Source organism: Otolemur garnettii, unplaced genomic scaffold (genome assembly GCF_000181295.1).
Source record: "Otolemur garnettii isolate 467f Iridium unplaced genomic scaffold, OtoGar3 scaffold00161, whole genome shotgun sequence".
NCBI classification, from domain to species: domain Eukaryota; kingdom Metazoa; phylum Chordata; class Mammalia; order Primates; family Galagidae; genus Otolemur; species Otolemur garnettii.
The window spans coordinates 2,552,043-2,568,551 of record NW_003852556.1 but is presented as its reverse complement, the minus strand read 5'-3'; the positions used below and the strand labels follow the sequence as shown (position 1 = coordinate 2,568,551).

Sequence of the window (16,509 nt, the reverse complement as noted above, 5' to 3'; positions counted from 1 at the left end):
AAAAAAAAAAAAAAAAAGAATCCCGGCTCGTGGGCAGTACCTATGGCTCAGTGGGTAGGGCACTGATCCCATATACCTAAGGTGGCAGGTTCAAACCTGGCCCTGGCCAAATTGCAACAAAAAAAACAGCCAGGCTTTGTGGCGTGTGCCTGTAGTCCCAGCTACTCGGGAGGCTGAGGCAAGAGAATCACCTAAGCCCAGGAACTGGAGGTTGCTGTGAGCTGTGATGCCACAGCACTCTACCAAGGGTGATAAAGGGAGACTCTGTCTCCAAAAAAAAAAGATTCCAGGCTCAGTGCCTGTAGCTCAGTAAGTAGGGCGCCAGCCACATACACCAAGGCTGGCGGGTTCGAGCCTGGCCTGAGCCTGCCAATCCAACAGTGACAACTTCAACCAAAAAATAGCCAGGCATTGTGGGAGGTGTCTATAGTCCCAGCTACTTAGGAGGCTGAGGCAAGAGAATCACTTAAGCCCAAAAGTTTGAGGTTGCTGTGAGCTGTGATGCAAAAGCACTCTACCAAGGGCGACATAATGAGACTCTGTCTCAAAAAAAAACCCAAAAAAACAAAACCTCAAGATTGGTTAATCTCATGCTCATCTCTGTCATCCATGTGGCCTCTCTAAATTTGAGTTCATAAAACTGCTATTGTATCATTTCAATTTCATACACCACCACCCCAAACACAGCTGAGGCTAAATCTCACACCCAGTGACAAAGCTGTCTTCGAAGCTCCTTACCAAAATATTAACCTCTTAAAGCCTTAGTCTGCTTGCTTATAAACTGAGCAAACTTCCGGTAACCCATAGGGTTACTGTGCTCAGTCTTGGCACCTGTGTATACTAACCCTAAAAACAAGCCGGTCATGCCCTCCACTAGTCTTGAGTTTGGAGACTACAAGAAATGAGATTTAAAAGAAAAATTAACAGGACTGGCTCGGTGCCTGTGGCTCAAGTGGCTAAGGCACCAGCCACATACACCTGAGCTGGCAGGTTTGAATCCAGCCGCGGCCCGCCAAACAATAATGATGGCTGCAACCAAAAAATAGCCAGGCATTATGGCGGGTTCCTATAGTCCCAGCTACTTGTGAGGCAGAGTCAGAAGAATAGCTTAAGCCCAGGAGTTGGAGGTGGCTGTGAGCTGTGATGCCATGGCACTCTACCCAGGGGGACAGCTTGAGGGTCTGTCTCAAAAAAAAAAATAAAAAATAAAAAAATTAACAGGACCTTAAAGCAAATGAAATTAGACTCAAGCAACACTCCTGCCCAGAGGAGCTGAAAACAAGACTCAAGCGGCAATCCTGCCCAGAGGAGCTCAGGTTGTCCCAGAAGAGCCCCAAGTGGCCCTCAGCAACCTGAGGCCCTGGGACACTGTGGATGGGCTGTGACCACGGCAGCCACCGCATACTTGCACATACACCCCTGCCGGTGCCCTGCACCGGACCTCAGCGTCCTTCTGTGACTTTACTGTGACCCAAATGACTGTCAGACAGGCTTTTTCTGCTCTGGTCCCAGCCTTCCCAATCCATCAAGTGAGTCTAGACAATGGCTAAGACTTGTTCGCGCTAAGAGTCTCCACTCAAAATGCTCCAATGTGACTCCATCTACCGTGAGATAAAACCCTAATTCTTCAGAACAGAAAATACAACAACCTCTGAGACACCCACCTCATCTGACCACAACCCACTCCTCCCACCCCTCACCCCATCCTTCCCCTATATGAGCCAAACTGGGTGATTCGTTTCCCCCAAAACAGGATTTACACCCTCTACCAGCCTCATCTGGAAATGTCAGAGGCCATTTTTCGGGACATCTCTTTCTGCTGAACCAAGCCCTAGGCATCTTCCATGTTCTAACTCAAACTCTGCCCTCAAGCAGCAGACACTGCATGGACCCCTGCCTGCTGGAGCTGAAATAATTAGATTTTGCTAAACGATTGAGCAAATAACTACAGAAGTAGTTACAGAACTGACACAACTGCAGAAAAGGAAGAGGAGAGTGCAAGGTAAGCAGGGCACAGGTGGGACAGGAACACACTCTACCCCAGGGACAGGCCAGGCCAGTGCCAGGCCAAAGAGGACAGTCCAGTGAAGAGTGCCAGTGCCTGCCAGTGCCAGTGCCTGCCAGCGCCAGCGAAAGCCCCATGTGGACAAAGCTCACAACATTCATTCTGTGAGACTTGTACTCTTCTCTGTATTTGTCAGGGCAAATGCAAATTAAAACTTTAAGACTAGATTCTCCTAGCTGGAAATAAGGGAGTGACTCCCTCCGGCAAACCTCTTCCTCTTTTTTTTTTTTTTTTTAAGACAGAGTCTCACTCTTTCACTCTGGAAAAGTGCTATAGCGTCATAACAGCAACCTCAAACCCCTGGGTTCAAGTGATCCTCCTGCCTCAGCCTCCTGGGTAGCTGGGACTACAGGTACCTACCACAATGCCTGGCTAGTTTTTCTATTTTTAATAGAGATGGGGATCTCACTCTTGTTCAGGCTGGTCTCGAACTCGTAAGCCCAGGTGATCTACCTGCCTCAGCCTCTCAGAGGGTTGGATTCACAGGCATGATGCATCTACTAGGTCTAAATCTTTTCTTTCAGAATTTCTTCTTAAGTCCTTTTCAAGTGTATGCAAATCTTTCAAACAGCTAAAATAAGCCTCCAGACAGTCTCATAAGTCAAGGAATTATGGACTATCTTGGAAATGTAGTTGAGGATAACACCCCATTTCCCAGTGTAAGGGAGAAAATGGGTCTAACTCGTCACCTGACTCCAAATTGTTAAAATCAGCCTAAAATAATGGGCTGTGCTGTGGTCTGAATGTTTGTGTTCCTCCCCAAATTTATGTGTTGAACTCATACAACATTCATGTGTTGGAATAGAGAGGTGGGGCCTTTGGGAGGTGAGGAGGTCATGAGGCAGAGAGCTCAAGGCTGGGTCAGTTATGACTAAGACCTGAGAGCCTCACTCCACCCCTCCACTGTGAGGACACAGAGACGGCACCATCCAAAGACCAGCGAGGGGCCCTCACCAGAGACTGGGTCTGTTCCTTGATCTCAGGCTTCTTAGTCCCAGAACTGTGAGAAGTAAATTTCTGCTGTTTATAAGTAGGCAGTTTATGGTATTTTGTTAGAGCAACCCAAGAGGATTAAGGCAGGTTGCATCCCCAAAGCTCCCCAAGAGGGTGAGATTTCTGTCTTTGCAAATCATTCCATTTGATTCATGATCATTCCAATCATTCTGGTTCAATGCTTATTCCACAATAAAATTATTTTCTTTCTCTTTTATCTTTGGAGAGATTTTCCAGGTTGGAAGATTTTCTTTTTAATATTACCCCAACATATTTTATACTTCAACAAAGATATTGAAATGTGTTTTTTTTTTTTTTTTTTGATAGAGCCTCAAGCTGTCCCCCTGGGTACTGTGGCATCACAGCTCATAGCAACCTCCAACTCCTGGGCTCAAGTGAGTCTCCTGCCTCCACCTCCCAGGTAGCTGGGAGTACAGGCACCCGCCACAAGGCCTGGCTATTTTTTGGTTGCAGCTGTTATTGTTGTTTGACGTACTGGGGCTAGATTCAAACCTGCCAGCTCAGGTGTATGTGGCTGGTGCCTTAGCCACTTGAGCCACAGGCACCGAGCCTACAGTAACTTTTTACTTTTAGTTTAGGTCTGAAAATAGACACAAAGTTGAAACAATGTATTAAAGGTTATTTTCATACATTTTATTTTGTAAATATACAAAATATGGGGAACCTATATTGACAATATAGGAGGCAGTATACGTTCTGGTCAAAAGGTCAAGGTAGCAAACACTCAGCGGTCAGAGAAACCAACTTCAGCCCGGTTCCAACACCTCCTGAACACCTGACCTTGGGGAAGTCACTTACGCTCAGTAGTTGTGGAGCCCTGTGACACATCATGGGGACTGCGGTCAGCAGACTGTGTGGGCGCTATTTCCTAAAACTGTTGTAAAGGTGCAAAACAATGGGCACTATGACCACCGCAAAGATGGAGAAACCAGCACTCAGAGCAACAAGGTGATTGGTCCGAAGCTGTTAAGGGTGGGGACAAGAAATGACTCTCAACAGCTGGACTCCCTGAACAAGTCTCTTTTTGTTGTTGTTGAGACAGTCTCACTACGTCACCCTTGGTAGAGTGCAGTGGCGTCACAGCTCACAGCAATCTTAAACTCTTGGGTTTGAGAGATCCTCTTCCTTCAGCTTCCCCAGTAGTCAGGACTACAAGTGCCCACCATGACCCCCAGGTAATTTTTCTATTTTTTTTTTTTTGAGACAGAGTCTCACTATGTTGCCCTCAGTAGAGAGCCGAAGTGTCACAGCTCACAGCAACCTCAAACTCTTGGGCTTAGGCTCGGCAACTGTAGCTCAAGCGGCTAAGGCACCAGCCACATACATACAACAGAGCTGGCAGGTTCGAATCTAGCCCAGGCTTGCCAAACAACAGTGACAACTACAACCAAAAAAAAATAAATAAACAGCCGGGCATTGTGGCAGATGCCTGTAGTCCCAGCTACTTGGGAGGCTGAGGCAAGAGAATCACTTAAGCCCAGGAGTTTGAGGTTGCTGTGAGCTGTGATGCCACAGCACTCTACACAGGGCAACAGCTTGAGGTTCTGTCTCAAAAAAAAAAAAAAATCTTGGGCTTAAGCAATTCTCTTGCCTCAGCCTCCCAAGCAGCTGAAACTACAGGCCCCTGACACAATGACCAGCTATTTCTTTTGTTGTAGTCGTTTAACCCACCAACCTTACTGTGCATAGCCAGTACCCTAACTGCTGAGCCCTTGTTGCTTTTTTTCTTTTTTTTGAGACAGAGTCTCAAGCTTTCCCCCTGAGTAGAGGGGCCATGGCGTCACAGCTCACAGCAACCTCAAACTCTTGAGCTTAGGCGATTCCCCTGCCTCAGCCTCCCAAGCAGCTGGGACTACAGGCGCCTGCCACAACGCCGGGTTATTTTTTGTTGTTGTTGTTGTTGTTTAGCTGGTCCAGGCCGGGGTTCAATGCCATCAACCTCAGTGTATGTGACCAGAGCCTTAGCACAGAGCTATGCAGGGGCACCGTCCCCTTGTTGCTTTTTGCTTCTCATTTTTTCATTGTCTTAAATGTTTCTTTATGCCAACAAAACAAATGCAAATAAATGGAAAAGCCTCCTAATGTCACTAACCCAACAAACATCTAACTCTAAAACGGTATTTTTCACTGCTTCACCTTGCCTCCTGGGAGTTTCCTCCCCCGTGAAATGGTTGTTAAGTGCTCGGAATGGCTGTAAGAACCAAATGAGACGGACCCTGTGGGCTCCCTTCAACAACCTGCAATGTAGAGATTATTCAGGAACCCATAAATTGCCATCTGAGAGATGAAAACTCCTGCAAAAGGCTTATTCTTCCCAAAATAAATTCAGATCCAGGAAACTCACCAAGCATGGCCAAGGTGTGCATGATCATATACAGTTGGTCCACAGCTATACCTGGGAACAAAGTTAAAACCAAGTGAAACATATTTGCAAGGAAGGGCTTTCCGCCGTTAAAATAATCACATAATCACCTTTTTTTAAGTAACCACTTCTGCAGGGATGCACAGCCAGGATCCTACTCCCTAGTCGCTCAATTCTCACCTGAAACTGTGAACCCAGCGAGCACACCCGGAGCCCGAACCCTCTGCCCCGCGCCCGGCGAACACGCACCACGAGGCGGTCCCGGCGCGCTCCACGACCAGGGGCTCCTTCCTGCCGGTGAGGCTGTTGTACACCTGCACGCCCGTGTCCTGGCCTGCGGGCCGGAGCCAGGCATGACCGCGCCCTCCGCTCGCCGCCCGGACCCCCGCTCGCCGCCCGAAGCCCAGCGCGGCCCGGAGAAGCGGGGCGCCCAGGCGGGGACTCTTCGTCCGCAGCATAACCTCGCCTGGCGCAAGCGACCGCGAAAGCGACAAGCGACGGCGACGGCGACAGGCGGGGCCACGCAGGGACCGCCCGGCTCCTGGATCCGCCCACGCCGCCAGGCCCCGCCCGCTCCCGGAAGAGCGGTGGGGAAGAGGCAGTCGGGAGGCGGTGCCCGCTCGGGTCTGGCCCGCGCCCTCCTAGGCGAGGTGGGGCCGGGGGCCGCGGGAGACGCTGGCGCTGGCAGCTGCTGCTGTGCTCCTCGCCGCCCCGCGAAGCGAGTCTGCACCCCGGAGCGTACGCAGCACGCGTGCGCCCAACACCATGATTTGGCCAGAGGTCTCGGGATGAAAAGACCAAAGCCCGGAAACTTCCCCGTGGTCAAGTGCGGGTATGCGTTATTTGATTCATTTTTCATTTTAAGATTAAAAATTCTGGCTCGGCGCCTGTGGCTCAAACGGCTAAGGCGCCAGCCACATACACCTAAGGTGGCGGGTTCGAATCCAGCCCGGGCCCGCCAAACAACAATGATGGCTGCAACCAAAAAACAGCCGGGCGTTGTGGCGGGCGCCTGTGGTCCCAGCTACTTGGGAGGCTGAGGCAGGAGACTCGCTCGAGCCCAGGCGTTGGAGGTTGCTGTGAGCTGCGATGCCACAGCACTCTACCCAGGGGGATAGCTTGAGGCTCTGTCTCAAAAAAAAAAAAAAGATTAAAAATTCTATCATCCTATGTCTTGAGAAATCATTCGAAAAGTTACTTTAAATTTTTCTCAACCAATGCGCCTGTGTTGGTATCTTGCAATAAATTTAGTGTCTCCTCCCCCCCCCCCCCCCTTTGTTTCTGCAGTGCTCAAAACAGCACAGAGTTTCCCTCCGTTCATTTTTATTAATTTGCTTCGGTGCCTTATTGAAAAACAAATGATTAAGTAGAGATAAACAAGTGCCTTCCTAGAGCACTTAACATTTTTTCTTTCCACAATATCCTGGAATATAACGCCACAATTTTGTAGTCTAATGTAAACCTGTTCTAATTTATAAGGCTAAAATGTTAGAACTTGGTCAGCATTAGGCGACCCTGACCACTGGTACTCCCTAACTCTTCAATTCTCCTGAGTACACGCTCCTCACTGCCAGTGCTGTAGTTTATTTTGTAACTGTCTCTTGTTTGTAGTGCAATGACTGTTTCTCTAGGTTGTAAATTCTTTCACTATGCCTGGCGCTAAATTGAGAGCTTGTTGGATGTTGCTGATTTAATCTCTTGTGAAATCCACCTGTTGTGCAGGTGGGGAAAAGTTTGGCAGGTATTTCTCTATCAGTAAAATACCTGATAGATAAAGCTCTGATTCAGATATTAAATGTGCCAATAAAAAAGGAAATGAAGAAAAGCTTGGCTGCAGTCTGTAACAACACATGCAATGCAAGGAAAGAACTAGAGCAGAAATTTGGAAAACAGATACAGTGACAGTGAAGACCAAAAGTGCCCATGAATCTGGATAGCTGGCATATTCGAGTTGGCTGCAGAAAATCCTGACTTTTAAATTAACAATGGCATCTTCTGCCTTCAGAAAACTGGTCACATATAGGTTCAGCCCTTGGCTGGCAGCAATTTTATGTTTTCCCAAGGTTTGGGGAATCATCAAGGCAGTGACAAACATAACCCATTGTTTAATGATGATTACAACTATAATCCCTTTAACACTAAATAGTAAGGCAAAGTAAAATGAAGTGAGTTCTATTAGCACATGTGCATAGCTCAAAAGAGGATCCTTTTAATTTGACCTAATCTAGGTCAGAACAAGAAAGTGTATTAAAATCAAGGACTCCAAAATATCACGAATGCCATTTCTTAGTCCTAATGACAACAAGAAGATGTAGTTCTCAGTATTCCATTTTCTTTCAATACAAAATCTTGTAAATCCAAAGTAAGTAGATTACAATAGCATATTGGCTTTTGTGTGTGTGTCTCATTTGGTCTTTTTATTTCTTTATTTGTTTTATTTTTATAATAGCATATTGCAAAGATGAATGAGTTAGCACTGATTTTTTAAGTACCTCAAAACATAAATAATTTGATGTTATCTTTTTCTCCCATAGGTTTGAGCATTTCCAGTTGAACTAGAAATATAATTTCAGAAAAAAGTTTTAACATCTACTTTTCCAAAAAGCGAAACTAAAGCTCAGCGCCTGTGGCTCAAGTGGCTGGGGCGCCAGCCACATACACCTGAGTCGGCAGGTTCAAATCCAGCCCCGGCCAGCCAAACAATGATGGCTGCAACCAAAAAATAGGCGTTGTGGTGGGTGCCTGTAGTCCCAGCTACTTGGGAGGCGGAGGCCGGAGACTCGCTTGAGCCCAGGAGTTGGAGGTTGCTGTGAGCTGTGATGCCACGGCACTCTACCCAGGGGGACAGCTTGAGGCTCTGTCTCAAAAAAAAAAAAGCAAAACTAAGCACTTTTCCTTTAAAATGCATGATGATCAGAGTTAATTATGTTTTATCTATTGGCCTTCTAAGCTTGTTATTATGTAAAGCCAATTAAAAAAAATTTTGAGACTTTTTAGCCCCAGTGGTGTTCCCAGCACACAGAATAGTAATTGCCACATGGTAGACACTCAAGTATTTCTTGTTGAATAGTAAAATGCCTTTTTTGTTTATTGTGTAAGTAAAGTTTGTTAACAAGATAGCAATGAAATGATTCTTCACATAGTACTGTATTACTATTTTTTGAAGATAACCTAGGTCAAACTCCAGCTTGATTACCTTTGGAAGGAGTGAATTATTTCTAACCTTAACTTGTGAGTTCAGATACACTGTTCATTCTAGAACCAATGAATGCTAGGATTGAGAGAACCTCTTTCTTGCTTATTGTCCTTTAGGGGTGGCTCACACCTATAATCCTAGCTCTCTGGGAGGCTGAGGCGGGTGAATTGCTTGAGCTAAGGAGTTTGAGGCCAGCCTGAGCAACAGCGAGATTCAGTTTCTAAAAACTAGCCCGAGTGTGGCGGGCACTTGCAGTCCTTGCTACTGGGAGGGCTGAAGCAAGAGGATTGCTTGAGCCCAAGAGTTTGACAGGGTTGCTGTGAGCTATGATGTGACAGCACTCTATATAAATACATTGCTCATATGCTGTCTGAGGGAAAGTTATAATTTTTCTCATTCAGCCTTGTGCCCCCCTTTGTATACTCTATTCCACATAATGTGAGTCTTGTGCAGACCACTGGGCAATAAATTTTGTTGGAAAAATAACTCATTTATTTTAAACTGGCCTAAGAGCGGACGAAGGGTAGATCTATTAAGTCAAACTAACAACCATTTCTCCGAATACCAAAGCGAAGAACGTTCTTGGGATGTGGCGGTAAAATGAAAGGGCTTGAGAGTGAAGACCAAGTGTGGGACAGTGCTCGTCCCTCCCTGCAGCAGCATTCCAGTGTCAACAACTCTAAACCCAAAACAGCCCCACTTAGTCTCACACAGTGGAGTGCCACCCGTATCCTAAAGCACCCTGCAGATCGCTGTAGTCAGCACCACTGCGGTTCATAATCTATTTTTATAAACATTGGCTAAGTCTAAAATGTTACTGTATTACACAGAACACGTTTTAAAAATTTCAGTGGTTTCTGATGTCATTCAGTATGTCATCACACATTCCAAATCTTAACCCCATGTGTTCCCATTTAAACTGAAATTATTTTATGGCTGAAGTGTATCCTGTTGCGCAACAGGATAAACCGAGACGTACGAGCTGAAAGCCGACACTGTACGAATGCGGAGAGTAAGAAAAATGGAGAGTCGCGCCGGCAGGCCTGAGCTGACGCGGAGACTCCGCGAGGGCGGGGGGCAGAGCTCGGGTCCCAGACACAGTTTGCACTACCGCCGACCCGCCTGCGAAAAAGAACCAGTCTGACCGGAAGGCTCAGAGACCAGGCGCGGCTCTAGAGCCCCAAGGAAAGACCGTACAAAGAGCAAGACAGGGCTCGAGCCAGAAACAAACCCGGGAAACAGCGGCAGCCAGGCGCAGCAAGCGCGACTCTTGGGGCGATCCCAAAGGGGCCCTCGGCGGCCGCAGCCAGGCGGAGCCCGACGCCAAGCTGGACACTCCGCTGTCGGGCCTAGGGGACAAAGGCGGGAGAGCTCGACCTCAGCTAAGCGAACTTGGTCACGCCCAGAGGGGCGGGGTCTGTGCCGGAAGGGGGCGGGGCGGTACTCTGAGCCGGTAGTCAAGGCAACGGGTGCGCTCGGCGTCTGGTCTTTTCAGAAAGCCTTATATCCGGGAGTTTTGGGCGGGGAGCAGAGCTCGGGGGAAGGAGGGTCCCAGGATGCCGGCCAGCAGGATGTCCCCTTTGTTTTGGTGCCTTTTTTGAGGCGCGGGGAGTGGACTAAGAGCGCACTCTATGCCATGGGGCGGGGAAGGAGCACGGGGTCTAGGGAAGGCGTGGCTCCCGCCTACCGGCCCTGAGCTAGGGCTCGACCTCTGGGGACCAGGTTCCCTTTTGGGCCCCTTTGTCTCCAAACCGTTCCAAACTGAGCTCCGAGAGGCGACACAAAGGGAAGGAAGTGACGAGCGGCGCAGGCGCGGGAGCCGCCGAGGCTGCTGGGAATGGTGGTCCGGTCGCGGAGGCTAGGTTTCCTCCCGCGCGGGCCCGCGGCCGCAGCTGGGCGGGCAAGTGCGCATGAGCCTCCACTTCCGTCAGTGCTTCGGCCCACCCTTTCCTTCCACCTCCCCGAGGACCTCGGATTCTTGTAGTAAGAACCGAGGAGGAGTTATCTACGTTCGCCCCGCCTTCTCTCCATCCTGATTGGCCTGCCCAGGTGAGGGCGGCAGGTCTATTGGCTCCCGGAGTTGCCAGGTCTGTGCCAGCTGGTACTTATACCGCGCTGCGGGGCGGCGACGGAGGGAAGAGTAAGGGGCTGAAAGGAGAGTGGGTGGCGGCGTGGTGTGCACTGACATTTTGGAGGCGGCAACCTCTCAGCCCATTCGGTATCGGTCGGATTTTCAACGAAGCAGGCCGCCACCTCGCGTCCCTCGGGGACCGTGCAGCGCCACCCAACAGGCTCAGCCACCAAGTGTCAAACTCCTAGTAAAGTTTGCGCCTCACCGGCCGCCGCCACCCCAACGGCCCCACGGCTGTCCCCTCGGCGACCCTCGCCCTGGGCAAAAGTGACGGGGAAGGCCACGCCCCCCGCGGACTGGCCTCTGGGCCTCACAGCCCCCCAGGCCCGGGACCGTGAGGGGCGTGAATGCGGTGGGGGGCGGGGCCGCCGCCGGGGGGGAGCAGGAGGGGGAACGGGGCGCATGCGCGCTGCGCGGCGGGGCTGAATGTTTCCCAAGTGTTTGAAACTGGTATTTGGGTTTTCCACGTTGGACAAGTGCGGCGCGGCGGGCGGCGGAGCGCGCCCCTTCCCGCTGCCTGCTCCGCTGCGTTCCTCTCCGCGGCCTGGCGGGCGAGTGGGCGGTGGCGGCAGCAGCGCTCGGCCCTCTCCCGCCGGTGTGTGCGCGCTCGTACGCGCGGCCCCCCGCTCCCGCCCCGCCGCCTGGGAGGGGGCCTGCGCGGCCGTCCGGGGCGTGCGCCCGGGGAGCCACCACCACAGCGGCCCGCGCCCGCAGGCGCCCGGGGTCCCTGCGGCCCCGGAGGCGGCGCGGCGGGCTCGGCAGATGTAGTCGCCGGGCTGGGGCCGGAGCCGGCGGGGGGGCGCCGGGAGAGCGAGGGCTTTGCATTTTGCAGTGCTATTTTTTGAGGGGGGCGGGGGGTGGAGGAAGCGGAAAGCCGCGCCGAGTCGCCGGGGACCTCCGGGGTGAACCATGTTGAGTCCTGCCAACGGAGAGCAGGTCCACCTGGTGAACTATGTGGAGGACTACCTGGACTCCATCGAGTCTCTGCCTTTCGACTTGCAGAGGAACGTCTCGCTGATGCGGGAGATCGACGCGAAATACCAAGGTACGGCCGGGTGATGGATGGGCGGGGGCGGCCGCTTCCATCCCCACGGGTCCGGGCGCGCCGCGGCCCGGGCCGGTCCTGCCGTGAACCGGAGGAAGCGGCCGGCTCCACGGCGGCGGCCCTCGGCAGGGGCAGGAACAAAAGGTCTGGGCGCCTTTGATTCGCCAAGGTCCTTGTGTGCAAAGCCCGGGACACGGAGGAGGAAGCAGGCACGAGAGGTCTCGCTGCAAGGCTGCGCGACCAAAGCGCTCTTTGTAGTGAAGTGATGAGGCGGGTGCTGCGGGGGAGGGGGCGGCGGGGCTCCGCCGCGTCCTCTAGGAAGGGGCGCAGCTTACGGCGCGAGATGGAAGGATGTGCGGGCGTTTAGGGCGCGGAGACTGGCTGTTGGAGGGGGGCGGCTGCGAGTCGGGGGCTCCCGTGGACCCGGTGCAGCGGTCGGGAGCGCAGCCGCTTCTTCGGCCCCTCATCGCCACCCCCCACCCAGTCCTGAATCGAATGTTACATAAAGTACGGTGTAATACTCGGCTTGGGGTCGATCGGCCGCCTCCGCCTCTCCGCAGCCCCCTCCGGCCCGCCCTTGGCGCTGGACGCGGAGCAGGGGCCGACCAAGAGGGGCGATGCCGCCGTGCAGTTTGCGGAGGACGAGGGCTTTTCTCTGTGCAGTGTGGAAGGGAAGGGGAGGAGCGGAGGCGAGGAAGGCGCCCATCTGCGCGGCACTCAGGGGGCGCGGGTAGCTTACTGGCTTGGAGGGGAACGTGGCAGGCGAGAGAACCTGTGGGTCTTTCTCCGCAGACCCTGCCACCCTGAGTGTCATGGAGAGGTGGAGGGCTCCTATCCTCCGGGAATTGTTGGCTGTTGGGTAAACTTTCCTGCGAGGTCAGGCAAAGCTATGGGGGTTGTGTTTTGAACGTGGATCGTTCCTCGGAGTTTACTAATGTTTACTGGGCTGCGCAGCAGAGAACGGAAGGTTAAGAGGAGGGTGAAAAAGCAACCTCTCCGGCAACAACGCAAGGAACCTCTGGCGGGCAAAGCGCCCTTGCGCGCTCTACCCAAGAGCCAGCTTCGCAGTGATTTTTTATAGGAGTCTCATTAGCATATTGTGGAACGTCCCGCCTTGGCCTCCCTGTGATTGGTCTTGACGTTCCCCATGGAATGTCCTTATCAGCCTGCTGTAGAACAATTGGTTGCTCTACCGGATGGAGGCGGGTCTTGTTCAGTGACTGGCTTGAGTCTCTTTCGCTGCCTTCTTTTTTTCTCTTTCGAAGAGGGGCGGGGTGGCAGGAGGAGGTCGAGTAGATATGAATGTCTTCGGGTCGCCCGGCCTGTGGCCTTGGATTGGCCCTTGGTGCTGATAAGGCGGGCCATGCTTTCAGACACTGCTCTGTGATTGGCGTTCGCCTCGCCTCCGCCCTCCGTCTCGGCGATCCTCACAGGCGGCATCTCCCGGGGCGTGGCGTGCCGCCCGCTGGCCCCCTCCCTTTGGCGGGAGGTGGCTAGTGTCTCCCTGAGGTCGGTCACTTCCGGCCGAGGAGTAATGGTAGCGGCTGTGGGCTGGGGAGAAAGCTCGGGCCACCTGCTGATTCTGGTGACCCAGAAGACTGGCCTGCAGAGGGCCACGGGCCGCCTCTCTGCTGACCCGAGGGTGCGGCTGCGTGTGACCTGGAGAGCGTGAGTGACTGCGGGCGCCAGCTTGAGGGCTTTTCTATGAAGCTGATCCCGGGACAGGACCGGAAAGGGAGCGGCGGCCGGGACGATTCCGAGCGCTTGACGAAAAAGCGCGCGGGGCGGGGTGAATTCACCTTACCTGGTGTTAAGACGACACAAAAAATCCGTCCTTAAAATGTTCCTACTTCCATGTCAGCGTGCCCACCAAGCCGCTCGTCCCTCCTCTCTTCGTTACTGCGAGGAGCCTGAGGTCGGGTTGTCCTGGGATTTTGCGCCTTTTGGCATTGGGGAAGGTAGTGAGTGGCCCTGCTCCCGGTGTGCGTTTCAGTCGCAAGGCTGGAAGAACTCGGAGCTCCCTCATCCGTCGTGTCTGTCGCCGCTGATTCGGTTGGACTTCGCTGTACATATTGAGATGAAGCTTTGGTATGTACAGATCCACTCTGTAGCAAGCCAAACTTGGTTCACAGTCTTTTGCTTCGTATCTGTTGTAGATTAATCCATAAGGATGGATTATAATTGGTTTACCAATTTTAAGTGATACTGAAGGTTGCTTGAATCATTTTTCAAGTTTTTAATTAAAGTGTTCATCCAGGAAAATCTGTTTATAAAGACCTTAGTTGCAACCTTTGTGTAAAATTAAAGTACGTTTGCTAGGATCTCATGTGATCCGTTCTTTCCATACGCTGTCGCTTTCCCATGGTAACGTTGCTGTGGGACAGGTTTAGTAAGACTCCGCAGCAGTTTGTCTGACACGGAGCCTTTGGAGCTGAAGTGGAGCAGGGTCCTCTGGCAGGATGCCTTCCTATTTAGTACTGGTGTCATTGTTCTCATGGTGTTCCTAGTGGCTTTTGTTGCTTGGGACATTTAAGAAATACATATATTGGTGTTGTGTAGGTAAGAGAATTAAGTCTTGGTAATTTTGTGATTGGGATATTTGTTTATCTTCCCACAAGTGAGGCTTCATGTGGATGTAAGCTTGCTTGTGCTGTAAAAGCTGTATGTTTACTAAACTTTAAATTAGCAGTATAGAATTGTTCTAAAAGAAATGTCAACATTGTCTTTAGAAATTTGAGCACCGTAAACCAAATGATATCATTTTGTAACTTGCGATCCATTAAAAACAAATGGCACAAACTCATATTTTAAGATTTATGATAAATTGGATAAATTCATAGTTGGATAAGTTTACCATAGCTGTTTATTTTCAGAATTAAGTACTCTTAGAGACTGAGACTGTGGTATTCCTCCTTTCTGGTGGCTGTCTCACTTGTTCTCTAGGAAATGTTTTCAGAGCTGTCATTCGTTTGAGAGTGACAACTACAAGGAGAGACTGAGGGAAGGTTCTCAGTGAAGGAAAGTTGATTAAGATGGCTTTAGGCAGAGCTGGGGGGTGGTACAAACCATCCATGTATATGTGTGTGTGTGTGTGTGTGTGTGAGACTTTTTTTCAAAAAGGTTTTCAAAAGGTTTAGTGTTTATACATTTCATTGAGGTGGGAGGGCAGTTCAGTAAGACGAATAGTTATATTCTTGAGAGACTTTAGTGCCCAGGAAATCTAAATTTTACATAAGCTAAGGTGAAGGTTTGAAGAGAAAAAAGGAGTAAAGGAAGAATCAATAATGCAGACACATCTGAGTAGCTAGAGGAATGATTGATCTCATCCAATCTTTGTTGTGCACCTGGGAAGATAAGCTTGTAATCAACAATATCAGTGTGGAATCAGACTTGGGTGTTGGGAACAAGGCCTAGATTGCAGACCTAAGGTTACAATTGACAGGTCCTTGTTCTTGAGAGGCCAGCAAAAGAGTTTCCTAGTGAAGGATCTGTAGATGCCTAAGGCTTTTTACCTTCATTGGGAATCTAACAGCTCTTCTCCGATCTGAGGGGGCTGTTGGTATTATTCAGCCTACAGGCCTGACCTTCCCTTTGATTAAGAAGTGGGGGAGGGATCAACTTGAGATGCTTATTTTCCTTTATAAAAAAGAGTATAGCCTGAAAGAGAATACTTCCTATTTAGGTAAGCTTCAATGTTGGCTTGAGTTCAAATGGTCCACTCTGGCGTACATCTTACACCACTTGGGGATGCGGTCTGGAAAGGATAGTGACAGTGTTCTAGGTGGGCTCTTCCACTCTCACCCTCCACGCACACTTTTGAGTTGGGAAGCAATGTGGTTGCCTGGTTTTAAGAGGCTGCAAAGGGTTTTAGGAGAAAAATAAATTTAATGGTTACTGTTTGAGAAAAATAACTCTGGAAAATTCTATATATTTACATAAACTTTTTGCAAAAATACTTCACTTATTTCAGTTAGATTATTTAAGAGCCTTTATTTTGTAAGAAATTGCCTAATTACATTTTAAAATCACATACACTGTCTTCTAACCTGCCGAAGGAGGTTTGAATTTAAAAGTTGTTTTTGTTTTTCATATTTTAAAATTATTATTAATAGATGTGAAGATATTTTCAGTTGAATAAAATTATTAATAATGTAATAGTCCTTTACATTATTTATAACAGGAACATATAATACATAGGTCATGAGACAGACTGTTGCAGTCCACTATTGCACTTCCAGGTTATAGCTGCTTTATGATTCACCCGTACAGCTTTTGCCTTGGTCAGCCTATTAGTGTTGCTGGGAGGTCTTCCTTTGTTTCTGTTCATGTGGATTTTACATTTCTTGATTTTTATGTATCTCCAAACTTTTGTAATGACTACACAATTATTTGTTGTATATGATTTGAATGCAAAAGTAAAATCTGTCATCTTTGTTTTATTTCAGGGCTAGGTTGTAGATTGGGACTAGGTTGTCTAGTTTATTGTGACCAAATCACTGGTGTTTTTAGTAATTAGAGGAATAGCATGCTAAAATAAACATGAAATGATTGACAAACTGAGGGCCTTGGTCACAAAATCTTCAGGACCTGGTCTGGTTTTTTTTTTTTGAGACAGAGCCTCAAGCTGTCCCCCTGGGTAGAGTGCTGTGGCATCACAGCTCACAGCAACCTCCAACTCCTGGGCTCAAGTGAGTCT

The 16,509-nt window shown here is 50.0% G+C and overlaps 2 protein-coding genes across 3 annotated transcripts in view; one reads left to right on the top strand and one right to left on the bottom strand.

The window, feature by feature from the left end:
- CARS2 (cysteinyl-tRNA synthetase 2, mitochondrial) overlaps positions 1-5,908 on the bottom strand; it is a 60,588-nt gene extending 54,680 nt beyond the window's left edge. For both annotated transcript variants that reach the window (XM_023519174.1, XM_012811512.2), the window contains exons 1-2: positions 5,691-5,908; positions 5,424-5,474 (exon numbers count right to left, since the gene is read on the bottom strand). In XM_023519174.1, the coding sequence (XP_023374942.1) occupies positions 5,424-5,474; positions 5,691-5,899 (260 nt within the window). In that variant the 5' untranslated portion in view covers positions 5,900-5,908. The remainder of the gene's footprint in view (positions 1-5,423; positions 5,475-5,690) is intronic.
- Positions 5,909-11,225: 5,317 nt separating this feature from the next.
- ING1 (inhibitor of growth family member 1) overlaps positions 11,226-16,509 on the top strand; it is a 9,570-nt gene continuing 4,286 nt past the window's right edge. Inside the window, exon 1 of the mRNA XM_003799993.2 lies at positions 11,226-11,813. Coding sequence (XP_003800041.1) covers positions 11,678-11,813 — 136 coding nt within the window. The 5' untranslated portion in view covers positions 11,226-11,677. The remainder of the gene's footprint in view (positions 11,814-16,509) is intronic.